The 24,391-nt window shown below is 43.3% G+C and overlaps 1 protein-coding gene across 1 annotated transcript; it reads left to right on the top strand.

Moving 5' to 3' along the window:
• Positions 1-440: 440 nt before the first annotated feature.
• On the top strand, positions 441-24,244 carry LOC136555687 (ADP-ribosyl cyclase/cyclic ADP-ribose hydrolase 1-like). Its single transcript, XM_066548602.1, has 8 exons — positions 441-751; positions 14,413-14,542; positions 15,136-15,271; positions 15,962-16,044; positions 17,724-17,800; positions 18,433-18,525; positions 20,692-20,778; positions 22,577-24,244. Exons 1-8 carry the CDS (start codon positions 513-515, stop codon positions 22,656-22,658), a joined length of 927 nt encoding a protein of 308 aa, XP_066404699.1. The 5' UTR covers positions 441-512; the 3' UTR covers positions 22,659-24,244.
• The last annotated feature ends 147 nt before the right edge of the window (positions 24,245-24,391 follow it).

Raw genomic sequence — 24,391 nt, 5'->3', positions numbered from 1 at the left:
GCGGGAGCCGCTGGCCCCTCGGTCAGCCCGGGGCTCCAGGGACAGCCCGGGGGTCCCAGCACAGCCCGGGGGTCCAGGGACGGCCCGAGGATCCAGGGACAGCCCGGGGGTCCCGGCACAGCCCGGGGGTCCCGGCACAGCCCGGGGGTCCAGGGACAGCCCGGGGGTCCCGGCACAGCCCGGGGATCCCCGGAGGGCGCAGCGCTGCCCGTTCAGCCCCGCGCTCCGCCGGCGGCCGCTGACCCGGAGCAGGCGGGGGTCAGCCCGGCCTCCCGGGCATCCGCCGGGGCGGGGGCGGCGCGGCTTGGCCGCAGGAGCCGCTGTCCCGCTGTCCCCGCCGTCCCCGCTGTTCCCCCTGTCCCCGCTGTTCCCCCTGTCCCCGCTGTTCCCGCTGTTCCCCCTGTCCCCGCTGTTCCCCCTGTCCCCGCTGTTCCCCCTGTCCCCGCTGTTCCCTCTGTCCCCGCTGTTCCCGCTGTCCCTCTGTCCCGCAGCTGCCGCCGCCGCTCAGCGCGATGCCGCTGCCGCAGGGCTCTGCCCGGGCCCGGCAGCGCACCGTGCTCCTGGTGGGCATCGCCGTGCTGCTGGCCGCCCTCGTCCTCGCCGTCGTGCTGGCCTCCCTGCTGACCCACGGAAGGCACGAGGTCAGCCCCGAAATGCTGAAGTGGAAGGACAGGGGGACCACGAAGAACTTGCAAGAAGTTATTCTGGGAAGATGCTACAACTACATCACGGCGCAGCACCCAGAGCTGGGGTGAGTAGAGGTCTGGGTCAGGTGTCAGGTGAGCAGAACTGTGCCAGCTCCACCTGGCCGGGTTTGCAGGGGCAGGGAGAAATCAGAACTCTCTTTTGTAGAAAAATGTACAACAAACTCGGTGCCCCAGTGTCGGCTTTTTAAGGAAACTACCTGCGGGGGCAATAAAAGTAACACTAATCAAAACGTAATTATAAATGGATTTTACAACTTCCCTAATGCCAGCTGAAATAAAAGCTGAATTCTAGCAGGTTTGAGTACACGGAGGTGAAGCACTTTGCTTTAAAGCTGATCTGCCAAAGTCTGTAATGTGACACTGCAGTCCTGTAACCGAGACTACACAGGAGGGAGGGAAAGGACAAGGTTCAATACAGACTTATAAAGCAGACAGAAATGTTAGAAAAACATGCAGAAGTACCTTGGGGTTATCCAAAACTGTTTTTAGCGTGTGGATATGACTTCTTGAAAAGATCAGAGAGGTTGCGTGGAGAAATAGAGGTGGATCACAATACCAGCTCATCAGCCCCTGGAAACACCTTCCCCCAGAGGTGGCCTTGCTCAGCTCATCACAGCAGGTAGTGCAACACCCCTGGCATCCCATCCCTCATCTCCTGCAGAAGAAATTCCATGGGCCCAGGTCTGCAACAGTGTATTAGAGCTGAGAACTGATTTGCTGATCCCCTTGGCTGCAGAGAAAGGCAAAATATGAAATAAGGAGTTCCCCGGGCCCCCCAGCAGGTACTGGGGAGACCCAGGATGGGCTCCAGGGCAGCCAGGGTCTCTCAGCAGGGACCCATCCATCCCTTCTGTGGCAGCAGCTGCCCTGCTTTGTCTCTGCAGTGAGCCTCTGGCAGAATTTTCCATTGCCCTGGGCTGAGTGCTGTGGGGCTGCCCCACACCTTGGCCAGGTGACAGAACCATCCTGGTCTTTGTCCTAAAAAAGGCAACCTCTTGTTTTCATGACATTGGGCTGATGAGAACAAAGCTGTGTATAGTTTGCTTGCATTTGGGTTTCTTTTGGCTTTGGATATCCTGCACTGTATGAAAACGCTGATCTGCAGTATTTGAAGGGTCATGTGGAAAACCATGGCCTGAGTACACAGAGACTTTTTCACTCTTTAGTTAAATATTTCAGTGGCTTTAGTGAGGACAAGGAGGATTCTTTTGTAAATAAAATTAAAAAGCTCCCGAAACTTGCAAAATCATATACATGTTTCTAAAAGCATAAATTAATTTATTAAAGAATTATACACTCAATATTTAAATCTGAAATCTGTTTTCAGGCCTAACAGCCTTTGTTACATGGGCTTGTTTCATTGAAATTGGGGTGCTGAAGATGTGAAAACCACTTTTGTGTGAATGTGCTTTCAGCGACGGCCACGTGTGTTTTCACTGACAACACAGTCTGAATCTGGGCCACAAATATCTCTAGGAATGATTTGTTTAGGCAATTAATTTAAGGACAGTTTTTAAAAATCACAAATCCATGATCACAAGTTTTCTAAAACGTTTGTTAGTACAAAGCACAATATTTTGGCCTATTCATAATCCAACAGTGCTTAATACTTTGTGCATTAAGTGAGCTGTGAGCTCACTTTCTTTCAGATTAAATCAGATTAAATTACTTCTGTATAGTAGGACCCTTTTTTTTTAATTTTATTTAAGTGACAGATTTTTCTGAAGCATATATCACAGAAGAAGGAAAAACATGCCTGTTTATGTACATCTGAAATGTTCAGAGGTTTCCTGAATGAAGAATTAAATGCAGATGCTTTTCTGGAAATCAAAGCCAAGATTGCTCATTTCTGATTGTGCTTAGCTCTGTGCAGCTTGTGTAATCAACCCCTTCTGTCAGTGGCACTTTCTGATAATGACCTGGGTGCCTTTAGACACATCAGAGAGTGGGATCTTTCATCATCATCCCTCTCTCTTTCATTATTAATGTAGGCCTTGGATCCTCTGTTGTATGGGATCTGTGGTGCACTTAATCAAAGAGAAGAGTAGGAACAGGGAACTGCAGAAACATGAGCAGTCTTGTGAGCTGGGCAAGCTGTGCCCTGTACTCTGCCAGGACTTGCTGCCACTGCTTCCCACCATGAGAACTTCGTTATCTTGGTAGGAAATCTTTTCATTTTCTCATAAATTTGTCTATATTTTGTTCTTTCCCTTTTAATCTTGCACTAATTTATATATTTTTTTAAAGATCTGCCTTTAATAAACTCGTGGACACTTCCATGTATTTTTACCTTTTTTTAATAGCAGAGTCGCTAAGTTCCACCTTTGATGATATTTTCTGAACATAAAATCTATTCCCTGTGGTAGTTAGTGACATTTACTACATTTTGGAGTGCCATATTTCAACTTGGAATAGGTGGCAGGTTTTGAAGAAAAGGGGGGTGGTTGACATGACAATGGATATTTTTCTGTTTCTGGCTATCACCGATGGCTTTAACAGAGTTCTACAGCCTCCATTTAGCTCTGCTTTTGCATCTGTGTGCTGTAAATCATTTCAGAAGGCCTCTGACATGCTAGTGTGCACCTTCACTACCACAACTCTAATTCTAGAGGGTACCTCTTTGCATTCTCCCTCATCTTACCTGGAGCCCTTTCGCCACGCCCAGCCAGCTCACTCTGGTCATGCTCTTCTCTTTTCCAAGACAATCTTTGGGCTGAACCCAAGCCCACAGAGGCCACTGGAAGGCTCTTGCTGTCTGCAGCTGAGCTTTGTGAACACCTCATGCAATCAGATTTTATCCTGTTGATTTGTTTATTCTTCAAATTCATCAAAACTCTGCATTGAACTTGCTCACAAAAGGACATTTCTCTGGTGCTGTGTTACAGCATCTGCTGGAAATAATTTTGTTCAACTGCTTGCATGCCATACAATCCTCAGATTTATTTCTGCTGCTGGCTGACTCTCAATATTTGTACACATGCAATTTCCTCAGTCTTCCTGCATAAACTTTGTCATGACAAAGTTCATGAGGAAGAGGAAGAGAATACCAAACATCTCAATAAAGCACTTTCAGTATTAGTCCTATTTTTAGGAAGAAATGTGGATGGTATAGCAGCAGGCTTTAGGGGGTTTGTTCCCTGCACACAGAGTTACACAGCTACACACTGACAGTAAAGAATCATATTTCTCTTTTGAGTTCCCTGGAAAATACTGGCTCCAAAGCAATAATTTGTCACAGCTTGGTAGTCTTACCTTTTTTTTCTACATTAACAGAAGCTAGAAGTTCTGATTTCACTAGCCTTGTAAAAATCCCATGTGGCCATCAGCCTGTATGGTAGTTTGGGCTGAATAAAGCCAAAAGCAGTTTGGTCTGAAGAAACAATTTGACCTCCAATGACTCCTCCTCTCCTTCCCAGTACCAGGGACTCCCTCTTGTGGCTGTCACACCGCTCGCAAGTGTCCCCTCCAGTCCCACACCCCGCCAGGTTTCCCAGAGTTTATCCCTGGCATAGGCAGGGGTAGGGGCTCAGCGCTGCAGGCTCACCTGCACAGCTCAGGGAGTTCAGCAGATCCCTGCTGGGACCACTCGCGGTGGCACCATAACTCACCCAGCACTCGAAGATGCTGCTTCTGGTGGTTTGTTTGGCACCTCTGTACGGGCTGGGGCAGAGAAAGCAGCAGCAGCTGTAGCCTAAGTTAATTAACTGGCTTAGGTTTCCTCTTCAGCACATTTGAATTGGCAGGCTGAGGTCAGGAACCAGCAGCACTTCGTGACCTGGGGAAGGAGTGGAGAAGCCATGTTATCTAAAAGGTCATAGTCACTAATGCCCAAGGCATAAAATATGCTTTTTTTGGATCTAGAAATAACTGATTTTACATTGGCAGCTCAGGAGAATTTTCATTCTCAGCTAGTGACTGCTCCCCCCTGACAGCTGCAGTCACTTGTGGTCTTTAATTCACAGAACCACAGAATGGGTCAGGTTGGAAGGGACTACAGAGGGTCAGCTGCTCCAGCCTCCATGCCCAAGCTGGAACATCCTAGAGCACATTACCCAGGGCTGTGTCCAGAGAAGCTGGCAAGGAGCTACTATTTAAAAATGTAAAAATTGTTTGAAGTCAAACCAGCTTATTTTTTGTCTAACTTCTGACAGGAAGAGGGCACCAAGGACACAGACAGAGAGCAGTTTCAATAACACATGTCACTGCCAGGCCAAACAATGCCACTGTGCCTGACTAAGCAATACAAAAACCTGATGATGAAGCTGAAAGTGTAAAACTTCAGTACAGTTTTCATGCAATCTTGTATGGACACAGAATATATTTCCTCCTTAAATATAATTAGATCAACCAATATTGTTTTTATTGTTAGTGGCAAGTTCTGTTGTAACCAATTTTAACAGTCTGTAATTCCATTAAATTTAGTAAGAGTTGGTGCATGTCCAGGAGAGCTCTGTCTCTTGACTGCACAATCATGAATGCATTTTGCCTTCCCATTCCTTTGCAGCCTGTGGAGATGGAGATATATTTTGTGAGAAAGAACATATATGGACCATGGTTTTATGTGAGATACTATTGCATTCACAGCATAATTCCCTCCTGAAAGAAATCTGGGGTTTGTTGTATGCTTACTTTTGCATTTTGCCTTCATGCTTTACTAGGCATTTTTAATCTAATTTCTTTGTGTTTGTTCACTGATTGTTAATGCTTTCACATCAAGCATGGTACTAAATAACCATGATTTGATTCAGTGTCACAAAAATCCTAGGTTTCTTTTTATAGCCATGATATTATACTGAAACTTACCTAAGGTTTGTTTTCTCATTGAGAAAATGTGCCTTGCATGAGAGAAACCATTACTGAACCAGTCTTCTGAAAAGTACAAATTACTACCCAGTTGTAATGCATTAGACCCTCTTAGAGTGCTCAGCAGATTTCTAGAGCTCCCTAGTTTGATATCCATCAAACTGCAAAGGACTCAGCGTTTCTTTGTTTGTAAGAATACACTTCCTAAAAAAAATCTGTTGTCATTGCTGTGCCATCTTTTTTGGTCCCAGAGCAAACAAAAGGCTTTGTTTGCACTGCCTGTGGAACAGGACACAGGGCCTGGTGACAAGCTGATGTGACCCCTCATTGTGCCCTGGTGCCAAGGGCCAGCAGTGCCTTGGGTGCACCAGAAGGAGCATTGGCAGAGGGGGACAGAGGGGACCTTTCCCTCTGCTCAGCCCTGGGGAGATGTGGCTGCAGTGCTGGGGCCAGTTCTGGCCTTGTCAGTACAAGGGAGTCAGGGACACACCTGGAGCACATCTAGTGAGGGACCATGAAGGTGACTGAAGTGTCTGAGATACAGAGAGGGGTTCAGAGCCTGAGACTGTCCAGCCTGGAGAAGGGAAGGTTCAAGGTGGTAAATACCAGCTGAGGGGAGTAAAGAAGAGAGAGTCAAGCTTTTCTCAGTGATAATTAGTTGCAGGACAAGAGGCAATGGGCATTAAAGAGGCATTAAAGTGCAGAAAATTCTATTTAAACATAGGGGAAAAAACAGGTTTTTTTACTATGAGGGTGATCAAAGAGTGGAACTTGACTGGAGACTTTGTGGAGGCTCCATCCTTGGAAACATTCAAAACAAGACAGATCCTGGTCCTGAGAAACCTTCTCTGAGACAGAGGTTGGGCTAGATGATCACCAGAAGTGCCTTCCTTTCTCATGCTGCTTCATTTCTTAGGAATTGCTTTTAGACTTGTAAGAACTCCACTGGGAAACTAGGACAAACAGCAATGAAGAAATGTTTTGGCTCATCTCTAATGAAAATTGTTTTGATATTTTGTTCCTACATCTGGTTTGTCTCTCAGCATTAAGATGGGCACTGTATCATCATAATAGCACACTGCTTATTAAAATACCCAAATCCTAACATTTGTGTATGCTGTTAAAGTTCCCCTCCCTATTTCACGTGCTTGTGTGCTGATTTTAATACCTTCTCTGTGTTTTTATTATTCTCTTTATTATATGAAACCTGCATTGCTCTGCTTTTTATTTATTCTATCCTTCAATGTTTATAACAATATTTTCTTTTACAACTATTTTTCCCTAAGTTGTATACAAGTGGCTTTGACTGTTCTTGTACTTTCTTGGGAGCAAAGATTTCATTATAAATATTAACAACTGTTTGAGTCCTACTTCAAAGTACACATCTATTGAAATATGCTGTACTGAGCTTCAATGGGGAACTGGAATGAAATGTTTAGTGGGCACAAATGGCCAGTGATCAGTACTTGAGGATATAGAGGTGGGGCTACTGGCTCTGGAGCTCGTCCCTCTAAAGAGTCCTCCTGCTGTTTAAAGCTAGTTCCATACTATGGGCTGTAAGGTAGGACTCTGTTTGGGTTTTGTTGTCATCTCTTTCTAAAGGAAGCTCATTAGAAAGAATTAACTTCCTTTTAGCAAGAGACAAATTCATAGGGCAGTGGGATGCTCTCATTTATTTGTTCTTGAGATCATTAATCACCAGCATATTTATTTCTGTTCTTCTGGAGTATAAATGCCTCTGCTGGGCTGTGAAAAGCCATCGAGTTCTGTGCAAAGCTCAGGCTCAGTTCTGTGCTGAAAATCTTCCCTCCCAGGCTGTAGCTCCACAGACAACCCAAGGTCTGGGCATCCAGCAAGGGTAATGGGGAGATGTCAAAAGATACTTTGTCTTTTGTCCATGGCCAACATCAGTGTACTGCTAAGGTACAGAAATCTGAGATCTGAATTTATCTCTCACTTGACAGCCAAATGTCAACTCACCTATCAGTTTTCTATACTGAGTTTTTATCATATAAAATTGTTATTAAATGACTTCATATTTCTCATCTACACAAACTTTTTTACATTAATTTGACAGTGTATAGATATTTAATGGTTCTTGCTGCAAGATTCCATAGGATTTCAAATAATTTTTCACATTTTGGTTAGTTTACACATATTGCATCACTATATTAAAATATCCTCGCAGTCAAAATGTCCTTTGGTTTTAATTCCAGATACTAGAGAGAATATTATTCTGTCTGTGGTGATCTTCTACATGTTAATCAGAAGTATTTGCTGATGAAAAACTTTTCAACTTAGTTTTCCACTGTAACTCTTTGCAGCTATTTAGTCATGCACAATCAGTTAGCTGCCTGCTCTTTACATTTTCTCTTGTTTATTGATTTTTTTGAGTTGACTCTACAGGGCAATGTCTGGTGGCTGCCTAAATTATAGCACTGCCCTCGGATTGAAATTATTAAATGTTTTTATGAGCTGATTGCTGTAAAGGGGAATACTGTTCCATCCCACTATTCCCTGCTTCTGTTCTTCTATAACATCTGTGGAGATCTCAGTGAGAAAAACCCCACACTCAGAAGTGATATAATTCAGCTGCTAAGGTATGGTTAAAACTCAAGAGCAGTTTAACACCTCAGAGTACCATGAAGAAATGATCTCTGCTTATCCATAGGGATAGAAGGAATAGATCCTTTTTCCCTCTAGGGTCAAATGAAAGTCTGTCTCAAGTGTCCAAGGGAAAAATCATGCTAAAGATGCATTCTGTCTTCCCAGGGATGACCACAAAATAAGGAATTATGAAGAAACTCACTCACAGATGTGCCAAAGCTGTTCCCTTGTCTGTGTCCTGCTGATAGAGCCCACCCTCGAAGCAGGAACTTCTCCCAAATTACTGCATTTATGCCACATTCCAGCAGCTTTAGTTCTATTAAAAACAAATAAAGAAGCAAAACAAAACACAACAATGTACTGCAGGTTCCTGTTGTGGGTGGGAAAAAGTGAAGGTGCATTAAACCATTGAGTATTTCCCTGTACATACCTTAATTTGGGTCCCTGTTACAGAAGTGTTCTTAGAAGTTTAATTAACATTGAAACTCTCCTGCCAATACCCTTTCTGATCAAGGGGTAAGATGTCAGCTAAAATTTATTCCCTCTGTGTCTGCTGATGATGTGGCCCTCACTTGGAAGCTTAAACTATAGAGCTACTATGACCCTCTGTCAAAATGTAGTCCAGGTGAGACTTCTGCCCTTCTGGGGGCTCTGTTCCACTTACCGAGCATCTCTGCAAACATCACCTGCTCTAGCAGCTTGTTTTTCACCCAGGGAGGCTGAAATCCAGGCAGCAAAACAATCTGCTTGTGTGGATGAGCCCTTCACTGGTTACAGCTGCCACCTCTTGGCTCAGCCCTTCCCAGAAGGGTGACAAGGCTCAGTGTTGTCCTGCAGCAGCAATTTCCCACTCACATAAAATACTCCAGGAGCCATAAACCAAAGCCACAAATACTCCTGCCCTTAAAACCTTCTTATTGCTGCCAGAGGTGAAGGACTGGTGTGCTGAGGAGCTGTCACTTCCTCCAGGTCATTCACTGTCCAGGAACACACAAAGCCATGGGCTGCACTCAGCAGCAATCTCATTTAGGACTCCTTTTCCCAGACCTCCAGGCTCCTCATCTTTGCTGTGCTGAATTTAATTGCTCTGCCTACAAGCAGCCTTTCCAGAAGTGATGCTCCTGTGAGGCAGGGCTCTGGATCTCCCTCTCTATGCCCAGTCACTTCCTCCAATGCTTTGTGTACTGACTTTTGAACTATGTAATTAGCAGAAAGCAAAACTTACCAAATCAGGCTGCCAAAAAAATCAAGCATGTCATTTTCATGTTGACAAAAAAATCTGTTACCATGAGTGTTATGGTGGCAGACACTTTGCAAAAATTAAACTAAATGGAAAATGAAAGGCTTGTGCTTATCGAAGACACTGAGCTTGGCAGATCTTATTTTCTTCTTTCATCTTTTTCCTTGCTAATTTTCTCCCTCTCCATTATCCTAATGCTGAAACCAGCAGGCATTAATTAGTGTCCTCAAATCCTCAGCAACAACAGTGGCTGACCTCTCTTAATTCGTATCTGTCTCACTTTTAGGCTAAAGACACCTGATGGGAGGTTGGGGTGCTGCAATAACAAGAAGGGAGCCGATCCATTGTGTGCTCATCCCCATTTCCAGCTCCGTGCCCTGCAGATGGGTCGTGCTGGAAGAGCCCCACGTCTTTGGGGCTGCTGCTCCCGAGGAGCTCCTTCTCCCACCTGATGGCACTGCTCTCCTTGCTTTTAGCTCCCAGCTTCACTCCAGGGAATCACAGCTGCCTGGGCTGTGCTTGGCAGCAGCTCCAAAAAAAAACTGCTCCAAAGCAGCAGGGAGACACGGCAAGGCTGGAATTAGGGAGGGGAAAGCTGAAGAAATAAAACCCCAGAAATATTTAGGGCAGAAAAGGTAGCAAAAGGATTCTGAGTTACAGAGGGCTTCCTCTCAACACAGGCATAACCATATCATTGTATACCAATTGTATAATTGGTCCTTGTATAATTTCTGACATAAAGGCATAGCTACACATAAGCTCACACGAAAAAAAGAGATTGACTAGAGATGTATAAATTTTACTGCTGTCTACAGCCATCACATTTTATCAAAATGCAGCAGATAAATTGACACGGGCAAAGATGGGTCTGTTAGATGCAGAAATGTTGCTACACCATTTAGCTCATTTGATACACATTTTCCTTCTGAGATATCTGTGTTTTGACAGATTAAAACCGTGCCTTAGATCCCCAGAGAGTGAAAACTGGCTTTATGTCTTTAAGGAGCTATGTTACAACCACAAATGTCTTGCTGACTTTTTAAAGAGTCAGATTTCTGAGTGCTCAGGTTCATCACAGCTTTGGCTGGTGATGGTAGCAAATGAGAATTACACCAATTGCAGAGATTTGATCACTCCATGGTTGGGTTCATGGGCTCAGGGGACTGTTCCCAGCTGTAACTTCAGAGCTTCACCACAGGGCCTCAATTAAAAACTCAGGGTGGCCTGAAGACATTGCAATGTTTTAGAAATAAAATTCCGGACCTTGGAAAATCTGATATTGATTGCAGGGGAGAACAGGTGTCACCAGCAAAGTCTGTACCTGGCAGAGTGATTTAAAAACGTGGACAATCAAGTGGATTGAGTTCTCCAGAACAAAACCTGGAAGTAATTATTTGCTTGTAAATCTGAAATGGGTCTCATACTTTAAGCATCACTCTCAAATTCTTGAGTAGAAAACGAGACAGCAGAGCCCAAGGGAACACTGCCCTTCTTCAGATGTTTTCAGCATTCAGTGTCAGTCCAGTGCTGAACTGAAAGCAAGACTTTGTTCATGGTGTAACTGAAATCAGAGGGGATGAAACCTATCCTTGATATTATACCAATTAAATCAGTTTCAACTGGGGATGAATTTGCTCTGTCATGTCCAGTTAAAGAAAAAAAAATTGTAAAGCAAAAAAAAAAAAAAAAAATCTATAGCAACAGTTATTTACCAGATAACTCAGTGCTATCCCATGCCTTTCAGTGTAAGGATATTCTTTCAAGGTTAGCCAGACCAGTGTGTGGATATGCAAGAAATAATGATGCAGAAGCTGTCCATTTTTCTAATATGCACATTAAAATTTGGCTGCTGGGATAGATACTAATGGAAATATTCTTGGCCCCAGCTTTCACTTGATAGATTAATGTGATATTCATATACAAGGCAAATGGATAGAAATGCTCAAATTTATTGGAAAACACAACTTCTACCCCAGTGTAAGGACAAATGGAGGATATGCTTTGAAGTGTGTATAACATCTGAATTTAATAAGGAAAAGTTTATTTGTATCCCAACCCCTATTGTATCCTATAATGAGTTCAGGGTAGAATCTCTGGCTCAAAAAGATCTTAAGACAAGTTCTTCAGTCCTTGTTTTCCAGAGAAATGTTGCCGTTCTCAAGTTCACAGAAGATTTCCTGTGTTCTTTCTGTTAGCTATTATTTCCTGTTTACCAGTATTGCCCAAACTCTATTCATAAAAATAAAACTGAAAAAATTAAACACAAATTTAGAGTATATTTATGTTACATATCACTGAATTTGGATTCAATATTTCAGAGTCTATAGTAAAATAACATGCTTTAGCTATTTCAGCATAAACAAAGCTAGCCTCAAAGGAAGAAGTCCATTATGCCTGAAGAGATAATATGGTGTTTGCAGATAGGATGTAGAATTAGTTTGTATGCAACCCAAAATACACAAACAAATGCCAGAGAAAGAGAGAGGCCAAGGCCCACAGCAGTGTGGGACATAAGAGTATATTCCCCATAGACTCCAGAATTATCTGAATTAGGTAAATTTAATTAACTGGTAGAGTGAGGATCTCTTTTGTGGCCTTTCTTTCTTCTGTAAATCCAGAAGGAACACTAAATCAGCACATTCTATGGCTTGGGAGCAACTTTAAGGCAAAAGTTTGTTTCTCAGGCATTTGTTTTTTGGGTTCTTTTGGCAAGGCACATGTTCTTGTTTCAACCTGAAGCTGTTCTTGCTGGAATTTTCAGCCTGCCACATGCCAGCAAATTCTCATATTGTTTCAGAAGGCCCAGAGCTACAGAAAGTCTCTGCCCTCTCCTCTGCTCAGTGTGAGTTAAATGCTGCACACCAGACAAGTATTTTCTTTCTGTGCTGGAAAAAGGTCAGGTGAAAATTTATTAACAGAATCTACCTCAACAGTGAGACTGGGAAGAATGGCACATCTTCCTGGAGCTGGGACTTACAGGTCCTCAAGCCTTCTCACTGCTTATCATATGTAAACCAAAACTACAGTTCTACGTGCCTGGTAATCTCTTTAGGGTGTGAGACAAAACTTGTGCTTCATATCCAAGAAATAGCTTTCCAGTGGCAAACCAATGATTTATTATTCATTCATAAAAAATGTTATAAGTGAGGACAGCAAAAAGAAAAGGTCGTTTAGCTTTTTATGTGTTTTTTTTTACATTGATGATCTATATTTTTATTTCTTAATCAATGCTTGAAATTGCCTAGTTTCTATAAAAGCCCATCTTCATGACTTATATTCCTCCCTGTGATACACCTGGCAGTTCCACAGTGATCAGCAGCTGTGGAAGAGCCTCCCCCACTTGCAGGCTAAGACCTACCAGCTTTTGTGACATTAAAGAGGCAATTTTGCTCTGTTCTGCCAGGACTGTACATAAAGACTCTTCTCTCATGTACTGGAGGTGTTAACGCACATCATGCACTGCTAAGTTTGGTGCCTTGAAAGGATGGAACACTGGTTCTTTGGGTTAGTGACTCAGCAATCTCTCTTGGCATGATCACAAACCACCTGGATGGTTTCTTTGTGCCTTGATGGCCATGGCTTGAGTCTAGCAGCAGAAATGATTTATATTGTGTCTGTCTCCTAGCTCTCTGCTTTGGAAAAAAAAAAAAAAATTAAAAAAAAAAGGTTTTTTTTTTATAGTTTCTTGAAAAATATTTTGTCTTCTGAGACCAAGCATAAAAACTTTACTATGTGAAAGGATAGATCACCAGGTACCCTGATGTCTTATTTATCAAGAGTTCTATTATCATTATAGTGCAAGGATTCCATATCACCAGAGTTTCATACCTCCTCAATGTTTCTCACAGGCAGCTCCTCTAAGCACTGACTGTTCCTGGTCCTTACAGCAGCCATCTGACTCCAGAGCCCACCAATCCACTCTTTTATACCACTGTTCTCATTGGCTACAGGTGTGGCCTGTTAACATCAGGCCTGCTCCTAATCTTTAGTAATTGGTGCAGCTGCCACTCTTTAGGGGATAAGATTACATTCTGTACCACCTTCATTTACCCATACTGTATCCCCCTGCAGCACCCAGCTGTCACCTGGGGCTGTTAATGCTTTTACATAAAGCAGATTTCAGGAGTAGCTTAAAAAAAAAAAAAAAAAGAAAATTAAAGGTCTGCCTGGAGTCATTTGACAAATTAGAAAGTGTGAGCCATATAAATGTTTATGAGATGTGTCTGTGCTTACAGCCAAGCTGTACAAATTTTCTTTATGATACCATTGACTGTGCAGAGCAAAGGGGACAGCTGCCTATTCTCTAATGTCACTCCTCCATCTGCAGGAGCCCTCTCTTTTGGATGATTCAGTGTGTCCATGTTGTAATCCTTAGTGGCAGCAAGAGGTATTTACAACTGCCTAACCTCTAAATAAAATACCAAAGTTTGGAGTACGGTCTCTGGGCTATTTATGCTTTGCAGACAGAGAAATGTCCTCCAGGAGAAAATTTAATACACCCAAGTCAACAGCTGAAGATTAGTGCATAAATAGAAATAATCTTAGGTCCCAAAATGCTAAATCTCCACTTTTGTTTTAGATAAAATTACAGATTTTTTTTCTCTCGGATCAAACTCTCTGCAGGGACAAGCCATCTTTTTGGCTTGCTGTAGCTGAGGGGACAGTATCCTTTGACCATACTTTTAAAATGTACAACCTATAGTCTGAGAAGCTATTTACTTCTCCTGAATAATCAAGAATATGTGAATAATGAAGACATTTGATCTTTTGGTTATGTAAAATCAGCATTGATCATTTAAGGGGTAAAGATTTTTTTAAGATATTGCAGTAAACTAATTCGAAATGCAGGAAGAGAGGTGATTTTGAGCTGTTCTTTCCTCAGTATATACTTAATCTGCTGAAGTTACTCTGCTTTGGTAATGGATCATGGTGCCTGAGCATAGCTGGAATTCTTCTAGCATCTGATCCAGAGTGTTTGACCACAACAGAGAGAGAGCCTTTCACAGGCACAAATACTCATAAATATTTATTAACAATGTTTTAATCTTTTGGCAGAGATAAGGATTGTCTAAAAATATGGGAATCATTAAAAGGTGCCTTCATTTACAAGAACCCCTGTAACATCACACCAGAAGATTACCAGCCTTTGATGGAGCTGGCAAGTCACCCCATACCCTGCAACAAGGTAACACCAGTGCAGGGTGGGCTGTGGTGGGAAGCCAGGTCTGGGCAAGGGGATCTCACCCCTAACAGCTGGGAGGGTCTGGAGATTGAGGGATGGCATTTTACTTTTGCACTTACTGCAACAGTCCTGCAGCTGCACCTTTGGGCCCCAGTAACCCATCCCTGTGTAAGGCTTGCCTCAAGCCAGGGTCATCCAGGGAAGTGACAGGGATGTCCCCATTCCCTGAGCACGTGGGTCTCTGTAAGGAGCATTCCACCATGCTGTTGGAGGGACACTGCTTCCAGAAAGCTGTTCTTACATGTGCAGCTCAAAAGCAAACAACAAATTTGGGAAATATCCTATGAAAACTAGCCAAACCTTTCTTTCAAAATCCCTTAAAAGCTGACCATGTCCCGTGCCACCAAAAAAGCAAAACCCACCCAAAATATTCTGCAAACGACAGTGTTCAAATAAGAACTGACCCACTAAGGTGAACTTGCTGCATTTCAATAAAACTCCTTCATTATCATTAAGTTTCTGGGTTTCTCCAGAAAAATTTTCTAACCAGCTGTAGTATAGCTATCACTCACCAGACATTGTACCTTATTTCACAGTCACTGTTTTGGAGCAAGACAGGCGACCTCGTTCATCGTTATACAAAATCCAATCAAAATTTCCTTACCTTGGAGGACACCTTGCTGGGTTATATGGCTGATAGAGTTTCATGGTGTGGAGACCCCTCTGCCCCAGGTAATCTACACCTAAACACAATCATTTTCACATCATTTTCTAGTGATTTACTTTAAAATCTTAACTGTCCAATATTTTGGAATTCTGAAAATAGCACCTATTTCTCACAGCTTTGGATGTTATTTTAACACCAAGTTGTTGCTTGACCTAATGGTCACAATCCCCCTTTGCCCTGTGCTTTGTTTGCTTGCTTCTACCCTGTGGTTCCTATGGGACAAACTGCAGGAATGTCATTCAAGAAGGACCTGGACACATCAAAGTGCTGGGGCAGTGTGCAGGTGCCTTGGGGGGACCACTGCCCTCGTGGCTCCTGGGTTGGTGCTTAAGGCTAGGAACCTTTAAACTGGGCTGGAATTACTGAAAATGTTGGGCAAAGTTTAATTTTTCAATGCAATCAGACAGTACTTGTCAAGAGCCAGCCTGTTTCTCACATTGGGGATTGTGTGTTTTCCCTTCTCTGTTTTCTGAGAATTCTTTGTGATATGGGATCTGCAACTGCCTCCCTGAAAATACTGTGAGCAAACAGGAAGACCTTTGAGCAGATGCAAATTCCTTTTCCTTTCAGAGCCCTCTCCCCATTTTGCTTTCTTGCTTTGGTACAGGGCAAATCTTTTTGCCCACAAAGCCACATGAGCCTTGCAAATATATTCACTCTAACCTTAGCTATTCTGTAAATGTATTTTTTCTCAGGAATCAACTATGAATCTTGTCCAAAACGAAATGAATGTGAGAGCAACCCTGGCTCTGTGTTCTGGAAAATGGCATCCAAGATGGTAAGATCTGGACTAAATCTCCCTGAATCCAAAAGTGAGGGAAGGCACTAAGTTTGAGACATTCAAAAAAATATGATTTTGCAGATTGACTTAAAAGATGGAATAGTAGAAGTTGACAAAAGCTTTAGCTCCAGGTGTTAAAAATCATGGTGTTGGAATCCAAGGTCCCATATTTTATTATTATAAATGTTATTACAACATTTGATGCCCTTGTAGTTCAGGCATTCTTTTTGTGGACAGAGGCTGAGTGTCAGTGACTAGAACAGCCCTTGGCAGAGACCTGGAGCTCTGCAAGTAATACTCACAATTATAGCAATCACCTTAATTAAATCACAGAACATAAATTGCTACAGTAAAATCTATTTTAGCATGCCAGTGTGGAAAACAGCACCCAGATTGGCACAGACATTTTCCAAGAGGCTGAGAATCCCCTTGCACTTCCCAGCATAAACCTGGAGAGCACATCCTCCCACATCAGTGCCTGGCAAGGTTCCTGTGATGTCCCCACCCACAGACACATCCAACTCCCATCACAGGAATGAGATCCTGCTAGCCCCAGTTAAGCAATTGGCCTGCCTTTGTTGAATCAGCACTTTACAGGAACAAGCTGCCAGAGAAAAACCTGATGTCCTGTATTACTTTAATTTCACCTGTCTCTCAAGATTTCACCCTTGGTATGATTATTAGCAGATGACTACCCAGGTGGAAAACAAGCATTCCTGTATGCTCCAGTTCTCTTGTATGTAAGAAAAAGTCTACTCATCATATTAAAAAAAAAGATGTTTTGTGAGTAAACTAGGAGTGAAAATGGTTGAGTTCCAGTATCTGTGAGAGATAGAACCACATGCAGACCCAGGTTTGCTCAGCTGCAGGCTTCCTTGCCATGTGAATTCAAGATCTACTAAAACTCATGCTTAATACATTTCAAAGTTACACAAAATGAAACTTCCTGAAACTTTGCAGCTCTCAAGATTTGAATTTGAGATGCATTGTTTATGAGGACATGAAAGATTTGATAAGCACACTCACCTGCATTAAGCTTCTTAAAAACTCTTTGCCTTAACAATGGCTTATATATCTAGCATAGGTACTTTATAGACCTCAGTAGACTTTAAATATTTGGACATGGGTTTCAAAGAATAAAAAACCAGTGATTACATGATACAGTATATTAAAAATCAAATTTAAAAAAAACCTCAGTGATAATTTTACTAAAATATCAAGAGAGAAAAATCCCAAGCCACAAAAGAACACAGAGCATGAGTCACAAGGAAACAAGTACGTGGTGGTCTGTGTGTCCTTAAACTAGGGACACCTCTGCTCTGGCTTGTCCTTACTTTCTGAGCTAAAGCACTCTGAGGATTACTGTGAGCTCCTACAGACAGCTGCAGCTGTAGGGCTCTGGAAAGCCCCATAAAACTGAAACCAGACAAGCTGCTGTACCAGTCCCATGCAGCCTTAGACTGCCAGTTCATAGCTGACTAATGAGGATTTACACAGTTTTGCCATAGCTTCAGAGATGTTTCTTTTTTTTGGCACTGAAATATTCTGCAAAAATATTGTCCAGATCCTCTGCTTGTGTTAGGCAGTTCTGAGGACATCAGTGAATTCTACCAGCCCCAAGTCTGCCATGGCACTGCCTGTAGTGTCAGAGTGTAATGTCCCTTGGTGTGGTTCAGTTTGCAGAAGCAGCATGTGGTGTGGTTCAAGTGATGCTCAATGGATCAGTAGAAGCTGGAGCTTTCAGGAGCAGCAGGTACTCACTCAACACAAAACCATTCATGTTCCTGTGGGGCTGCGTGTGCCTGTCTGCCTGGGAGTCCCAGAGCAGAAGGGATTTTGGTGAACACACCTCTGGATGTTGTAAAGCTGATTCTTTTCACTCCTTCTGTTCAGAGACTGTACCTGAAATCCTTCAGAGGGTGTGGGGGGGATATGCAGGGTGCTCTTACTGCTCAATTGATTATTGCAGTTTCTTTGATTTTACTTCACTAGGCTTGGCTACCTGGCTGGAAGTGCAGTCATGAGTAATATCAAAATATGAAGAATATTCTTTCTGGGGGGACAGCCATGGTTATTTTCCTGGCACCAAACCACACCAACAGCCAGGAAACTGAACAGGAGAAGAGGCACTAAAGATGCCAAAACTTCAGCTTGTTTCTGCCTGCAGGCAGTTTCAAAAGTTCTCCTGAAAGTGAAATAAGAACGAGGGGACAACATTTGACCATAAGGCAATTAAATAGTCTGTGACAATCCATTGGCAAGAGAATGTTCTCTCTGTCACAGACTGCAACAGCAGCACTAATAAGCACTGGTATTTAGGGAGCATACACCTTTCTGAGATAACTAAGAGAGCTTTGCTGTTTTATGTTCCATTCTCATTTTTAGCATCTTTGGAAGTATTGAGATCTTTAACCTGGATCCAGATAAAGTCACTGAAGTGCACATTTGGCTCATGCAAAACATTGGTGGACCTCAAAGGTAAGTCACAGTGACGAGCAGTGTGGGGAAGGCACAGGGCACAGCTCAGGTCTGGCAACAACACTGCCTTAAACTCATGAAATCTCCCTTACACTCACTTCTAGGTGCTTACTTTGCAGGGAAAAAATGACATTTTTACTGTTGTTTCTCCTAGTATTTTTCGTAGGTACTGCTGAACAGTTACAGGTAAAACACAATGACATTTTCATTGCTTTCATGACCTTTAAGTTCCTTTCAGCTCCATTGAGGTCCACAGACCTTTGCTATGGGTGCAGCACTGCAGTCAGAGACCAGGCTATGTCTGCAAGGATAAACATGTCCAGGTATCCATCCAAGCATGGATTTGTTTGTCCACAGGAGTAGTATAATTGTGCTGAGCCATTTTTGAATGACAGATCAGGTTGTGGAGTCTCCATCTATGGACATACTCAAAACCTAACTGGGACCTGAGCAACCTTTTCCAGCTCATATTGGTTTGATCTCAAGCAGTCTCCTCTAACCTAAATAATTCTGTGATTTTTAATAACAAATCTGTAGTTGAAATGCTTACCATGGAATTACTGATACCAGAACAGCAACCTCAAAGCACATCTGAGCTTTTCTGAGTGATGTTTTTCATCCCATTCAGATTCATTTGCAGATCTGCCACATTTGAAACACTAAGCATGAGGCTCTGTGCCTTTGACCCCTCCTTTCAGAGCCAGTTCTGTGGCCATAATGCCCTGCCACAGTTTTTCCCATTCTTAATGATGTCCACAACAGAAGCTTTGGTGCCATGGATCAGGAGGCTGTGATGGTGCAGAGCAGCTCAGGAAGGAGTGTGGACCTTGCTCAGCCTGCCTGACTCTCTGACACAGCTCCAGCTCGTGTTGCAGCCCCTCCCTCAGCCCAGACAGCCAGAAGTGTTCCCTTTCCCCGTGAGCTGACACCCCTGCCATGGTTCACGGTGTGCATCTGTCCTGGGGTCAGCACACCAGCCTTGCTCTTGTGGTCCTTTGCATAAAGGTTTGCTGGAGAAAAGGACACTGAGTAATCTTTACATCAGTTTCCCCTCACATGGCACTGGATCCTTTGTCCCATGATTTCCCAGATCAGACATTTTTGCTGTGCTCCCCATCAACAGCTCCAACAAGCAGTGCCCTGCCAGCCCTCTTGCTGGGCACATCCTCCTCCTGTGACAAGTTCAGAGCAATTTCCTTTTCATTTTCTACTTGCTTCTAAGGAGAGAGTGGGGGGTAGCCCCAGTAGTGTGCATTCCTTGTATCTTCTGATTTCCATTCCATGTTGAATCACTGATAACTTGTCAAGTCTAGTGAACAAAAAAGAGCTGGCAGTGCTCTCTGCTAATGTCATATGTTAGGAACTGGACTTGTCCCCAGTAGTAGAAGTGAGTCCTATACTCTGGATGAGGAGATGATTTTTACCTTGAGGTAACAAGGCTTTTGCTGGGTCTCTGTCAGTGCCTATGACATTTGTCAAACCTCTCACTACAGCTTTGGGGCCCTTGGGCTATTTAGTTAAATTAAACAGAAAGATGTTGAAGTCATGAGTGCTACATGCTTCTTGAAACCTTTATCTGGATGGGAAAGAAATACACAAGTTAGGGCTCCTACCAATGCAAAAATGGTTGAAACATCCACTTTCCAAAACAGAGCAGCAGCAGCAGCTGTAAACTGAGTCAAACATACAGGAGGTGCTCATAGCCTGCTCCATCCCCTGCTTTCTTATCAGTTTCCTCCTGTCTCACTTCCTACCTGGGACTTCACTGCTGGCTTTCATGGTTGGCCTTTTCTCATCACACAGAGGACTTGACCCTTCTGCCCTTGGACAGATTTCAGTAAGCCTTGTATTGTGCTGCTGTGGAAGCACCAGCAGCAATGGAGCAGTTCTGGAGCACCCTGAACTGGGAATGGGACTGAGTGATGTCCCACAGATGTCCTGCTGCACAAAGCTCTCCTGCAAGATGCACAGCTGGACATCACATGGACATCACAGAGCTTCTGCCAACAAGGCCAAAGCTCCACAACCCCACTGGGTTTCCCAGCACATTAGCAACCAAGCTTCTAAAGCATCTTCCCTATAATAAAGCAGTGCCATAGTGTGGAATTCAGGTGAGCATTTTGTACACACAAGGAACACCAAGTAACTGAAATCTTCTCTCCACAGTGAATCCTGCTCAGGCCAGTCCATTCAGAGGTTAATAAGCATTTTAGAAGAACGAAACTTTAAGATCATCTGTGAAGACAATTACAGGTAATTATCCTCTCTTATTGGTGATGACTTTGCTAACATAAAGCTAATACTGCAGGTTTGCATCCAGCTAGAGCAGACTTCCTCCTTACTGCCATGACATCCCTCCAGTGGGGCTGGGTCCTTCTCAGGGGCTCCAGCCAGGCTGGCTGGGGCTGGGGCTTGCTCTCCTCCCATTGAGCAGGTTCAGTTGTTTTCAGGAAGGGACCAATCCAGCAATCCAGCCACCAGATTTTCTTCTGACTGGGCTTTTACCTAAAATACTCTGAACCAAACAGGCAGCTTTCCTCCCTGCTGCCTAGCACAGGGTGCCAAGGGTGGTCCTTACTTCCTTCACCATGGTTTGAGCATGCTTTCTGTCCTGCTGCTTTGTCAGAGACTGAGGCATGAGACATGATAAGCATTACTAATTACTGTAATTTACCATTGTCAGGAGTAAAAAAGAGAAGTCTGTGAAACAGCAGCCAAAGTCCTGACTTGCCTGAAATCTCCAACTTCCTGATGAGGAAATACAAAAACCAGAGACCCTTTATCCCTATGTGTGGGTTCAGAGACCTTCACACTGAGCAAATTTTTTCTTTAGAGACATTAGAAAAGTGGCAAATATTCAATATTGCTAATATCTTATCTGTCAGGAAGAGCTTTTCAGTGTCAAGGACTCATACTTGGATAAGAACATTTCCAAAGTAAACAAAGATTTCTATGAACTTCTGGGTTTGTGACAATAGTTTAAGTAAGGAAAAACTGGTCTGCAAAGGAGACAAATGATAGGTCTTTAAGTCTGAAGGCAGAGCAATATATTCCTGTCTGGGTATTGCTGAACCTGATTAATGGGTGCTCTGCACTTTGTGAAAAAATTAGCTCTGGTGTGGAGCATAAATCTGCCAAAGTGTGTGCTTACTTTCTCTTTGGGTAAATGGAACCTTTAACCAATACTCCCAGGACCTGTAAGTAGGTACAGATTATTTCAGCCTAGGATGGGGAGGGGAAATATATCACAGCTTAGAGCCCTTGTGGCCCAGCACAGGGAGGAACCTGACCCTCATTGCTGTGTCTCACAACTCAGGGCTGAAGGTAAAGTGACAAGTAGGGCTTTTTGTCAAAGTTCAACTAACACATATGTAAACAACTGGGTTGAGCAACACAGACAATTAATTTTTCTATTTTATATGCAGAATAATAATAAAATAAGAGATGTACAGGTAAAGCCAAAGTTCAGGATAGACTGTGTAAGTCTATGGCAAACAGAGCTGTGTGGGTCTGTATCAGCTGAGCATCTGCCTTTGCATACCATGTGGCAACTGCTGCTGGTCATGGTCTCTTGCTTTTGTCCATCTCAACAGTATCTTCCAGAAGTAAGTTTAAAAATGGATTCAGTGGATGCATTAGAAAAAAATCCCATCATATGTGACATTCACAGCAACAGCTTTCTGTTGTAGCAGTAGGGTTTGCCAGTAAGTAAGACAGATGGTGAACTTCCAGCATGGCAGGAATTCCACAGTCTGTGCAAGAGATCTTTCTTCTTTTTCTTAATTATTTTTTATATTTCAGCATAGCTGACATGCTGTGAGGTCAGATCCTACTTTGGTTTGTACTGATTTGCCCTTGTCCCTAAAAACACCAAAGTCACCTTTCTGCAGCAAGATCAAAAAAAAAATCCCCTAAGAAAATCCATCTGCCTAATAAGCATGGATGTACCATGCACTTTGATTTTCACATTGCATTCAGTAACTGTGAAGTAATTCTGTTCTACTTGCAAATTGATTATTAAATATTTCTTTGTCTTTGTGTCTTATTTCAGGCCCGTTCAGCTCCTTCAGTGTGTGCATAACCCAGACCACACAGACTGCAGGCTTTGCACCAACAGCTCAGCAATTCCCTGAAACAGAGTTCTCTGTGCTACTGAAGAATTCCCTGACTTGTGTGCAAATCTGGAGAAGATAGATGTGGCTGCATAGCTGAGAGTGATAACAGTAGCATGGTGTGTGCTGAGTCCATAACCAGAAATCCTTGCTGTGATACTAACAGCCAAATAGCAGGAGATGGTACCTGAGCTGTGATGCTGTGCACACACACACACAGACACTGTTTCAGATGGACTGGGGCTGTGGTCAGCAATTGAAGGCAGATGCTTTGCCCTGGTTTGCTCCCTCCTATACAGCTTGCCACTGGCACAGAGCAGGGATTCCCTGGGGCATGCACAGAGAAGAAAGAGACTTTCCAGGATAGGCAGAACTTGCCTAGATCAGTGCTCACCTTCCTTCCTGCTGAACGGTTAAGCAGGAAATGACCAGGGCATGCTACATTGTCCCTGCATCCCAGTGCAAATTTCCCCAGAGGGGAATGTTGCCCATTGGCACATGGTATAAATCATGGCTTTCCCAGGTACTGTGACACTTCTGACCAGGTAAAGCAAGCAATGGAATAGGCAGAGGAGTTCTTGCCTTTTAATGGGTATCACAGTAAGCAGCTGGTGTAAACAGCTGAGCTGAGCTAAGAAAAAACCAGAACCTGCTCAGAGGGCTGCCTGCACCTGTAAAAACTGCTTAGTATGCAGCTGGGAGAGAAAACAGTGAGGCTGACTCAGATAGCTCCATTAAAATCCTACTGGATACACCATTGCTGGTCAGATTACATTTTGTTCTTAATATAGCAGTAAACAGCAGCCTTCCAACTTTCATAAAAGGTCCCCCAGGCCACTACTTGGCCATGCACTGGAATAGAAACAAACATCAAATGGTTGCCACAATAAGGAGTCTCTCTTGACCTCAGTTTCTGCGGTGAAAGGTGATGCCTTGGGTTGTAGAATTCACAAGCACTGACGTGCTGTGGTGCACTGAAAGAGCAGCTTTCACTGGTTTCCTTTGATTTCTATTTTACCAGTCTCAAGTGCAGTGTTTATAGCACAGCAAGTGTCTGAGGCCAGCCTGTGGCCATGGCTGCAGTGCCTCTGTCAGTGCCATTGACACCCAGAGAGCAGAGCAGGCTTTGCTGCAGACATGTTCCCAGGTGCTGGGGTGACAGTGTGAGCAGCAGCTGCCAAACCTTCAGGCACACTGGGGTTTCCATGGTCCCACAGGGACAAGGTTGCACTGCCACAAGTTTTAGTGAGTGCCCAGAGTGCAAAGCATCATTATGGAACTGCACAAGCTGGTGTAATTGTGAGCATCTCTAGATAAGCCTCATCTCTTCAATAGCAATAGAAGCCTGCACTGAGCCTGGCTGGACCAACCCAAGACCTCACCCATTATGTTTACATTAAGTGAAATGTATTTTTATTTGCAAGGTGTTATGTAACTACTTAGGTGAACCAACATAGACACAAACCAATACATTCAAATAGGTTATTTCTGACTATCAGTTACAAGTTTCTCTTACTGCTCACTTTTGTACCTCTTCTGTTGCAATATAAAATATTGACTGTAAAATCAAGATCTATAATAAAATTGCTGATGAGAAATGTTCTTAATTCAGTTTCACATTGTACAGAACCTCAGAAAGTTAAGAAAGAAAGATTCTCAGAAGACCAAAAGAGGCCACTTCCTAAAAACAACTCAGAAATCTGTTCAATGTATGAAACACTATATGCAACCACCCAGGAGAGCAGAGAAACAGA

Source organism: Molothrus aeneus, chromosome 4, assembly GCF_037042795.1.
Source record: "Molothrus aeneus isolate 106 chromosome 4, BPBGC_Maene_1.0, whole genome shotgun sequence".
NCBI lineage: Eukaryota > Metazoa > Chordata > Aves > Passeriformes > Icteridae > Molothrus > Molothrus aeneus.
Note: the sequence above shows the minus strand (reverse complement) of the source record. Positions and strands in the feature narration are given on the sequence as shown.

Excerpts from the sequence above, each read along its gene's own strand:
- LOC136555687 (XM_066548602.1), top strand. The coding sequence starts at position 513 with ATGCCGCTGCCGCAGGGCTCTGCCCGGGCCCGGCAGCGCACCGTGCTC. Across the intron at positions 18,526-20,691 it reads AACATTGGTGGACCTCAAAG|TGAATCCTGCTCAGGCCAGT; the intron begins GTAAGTCACAGT and ends TTCTCTCCACAG. Across the intron at positions 20,779-22,576 it reads ATCTGTGAAGACAATTACAG|GCCCGTTCAGCTCCTTCAGT; the intron begins GTAATTATCCTC and ends GTCTTATTTCAG.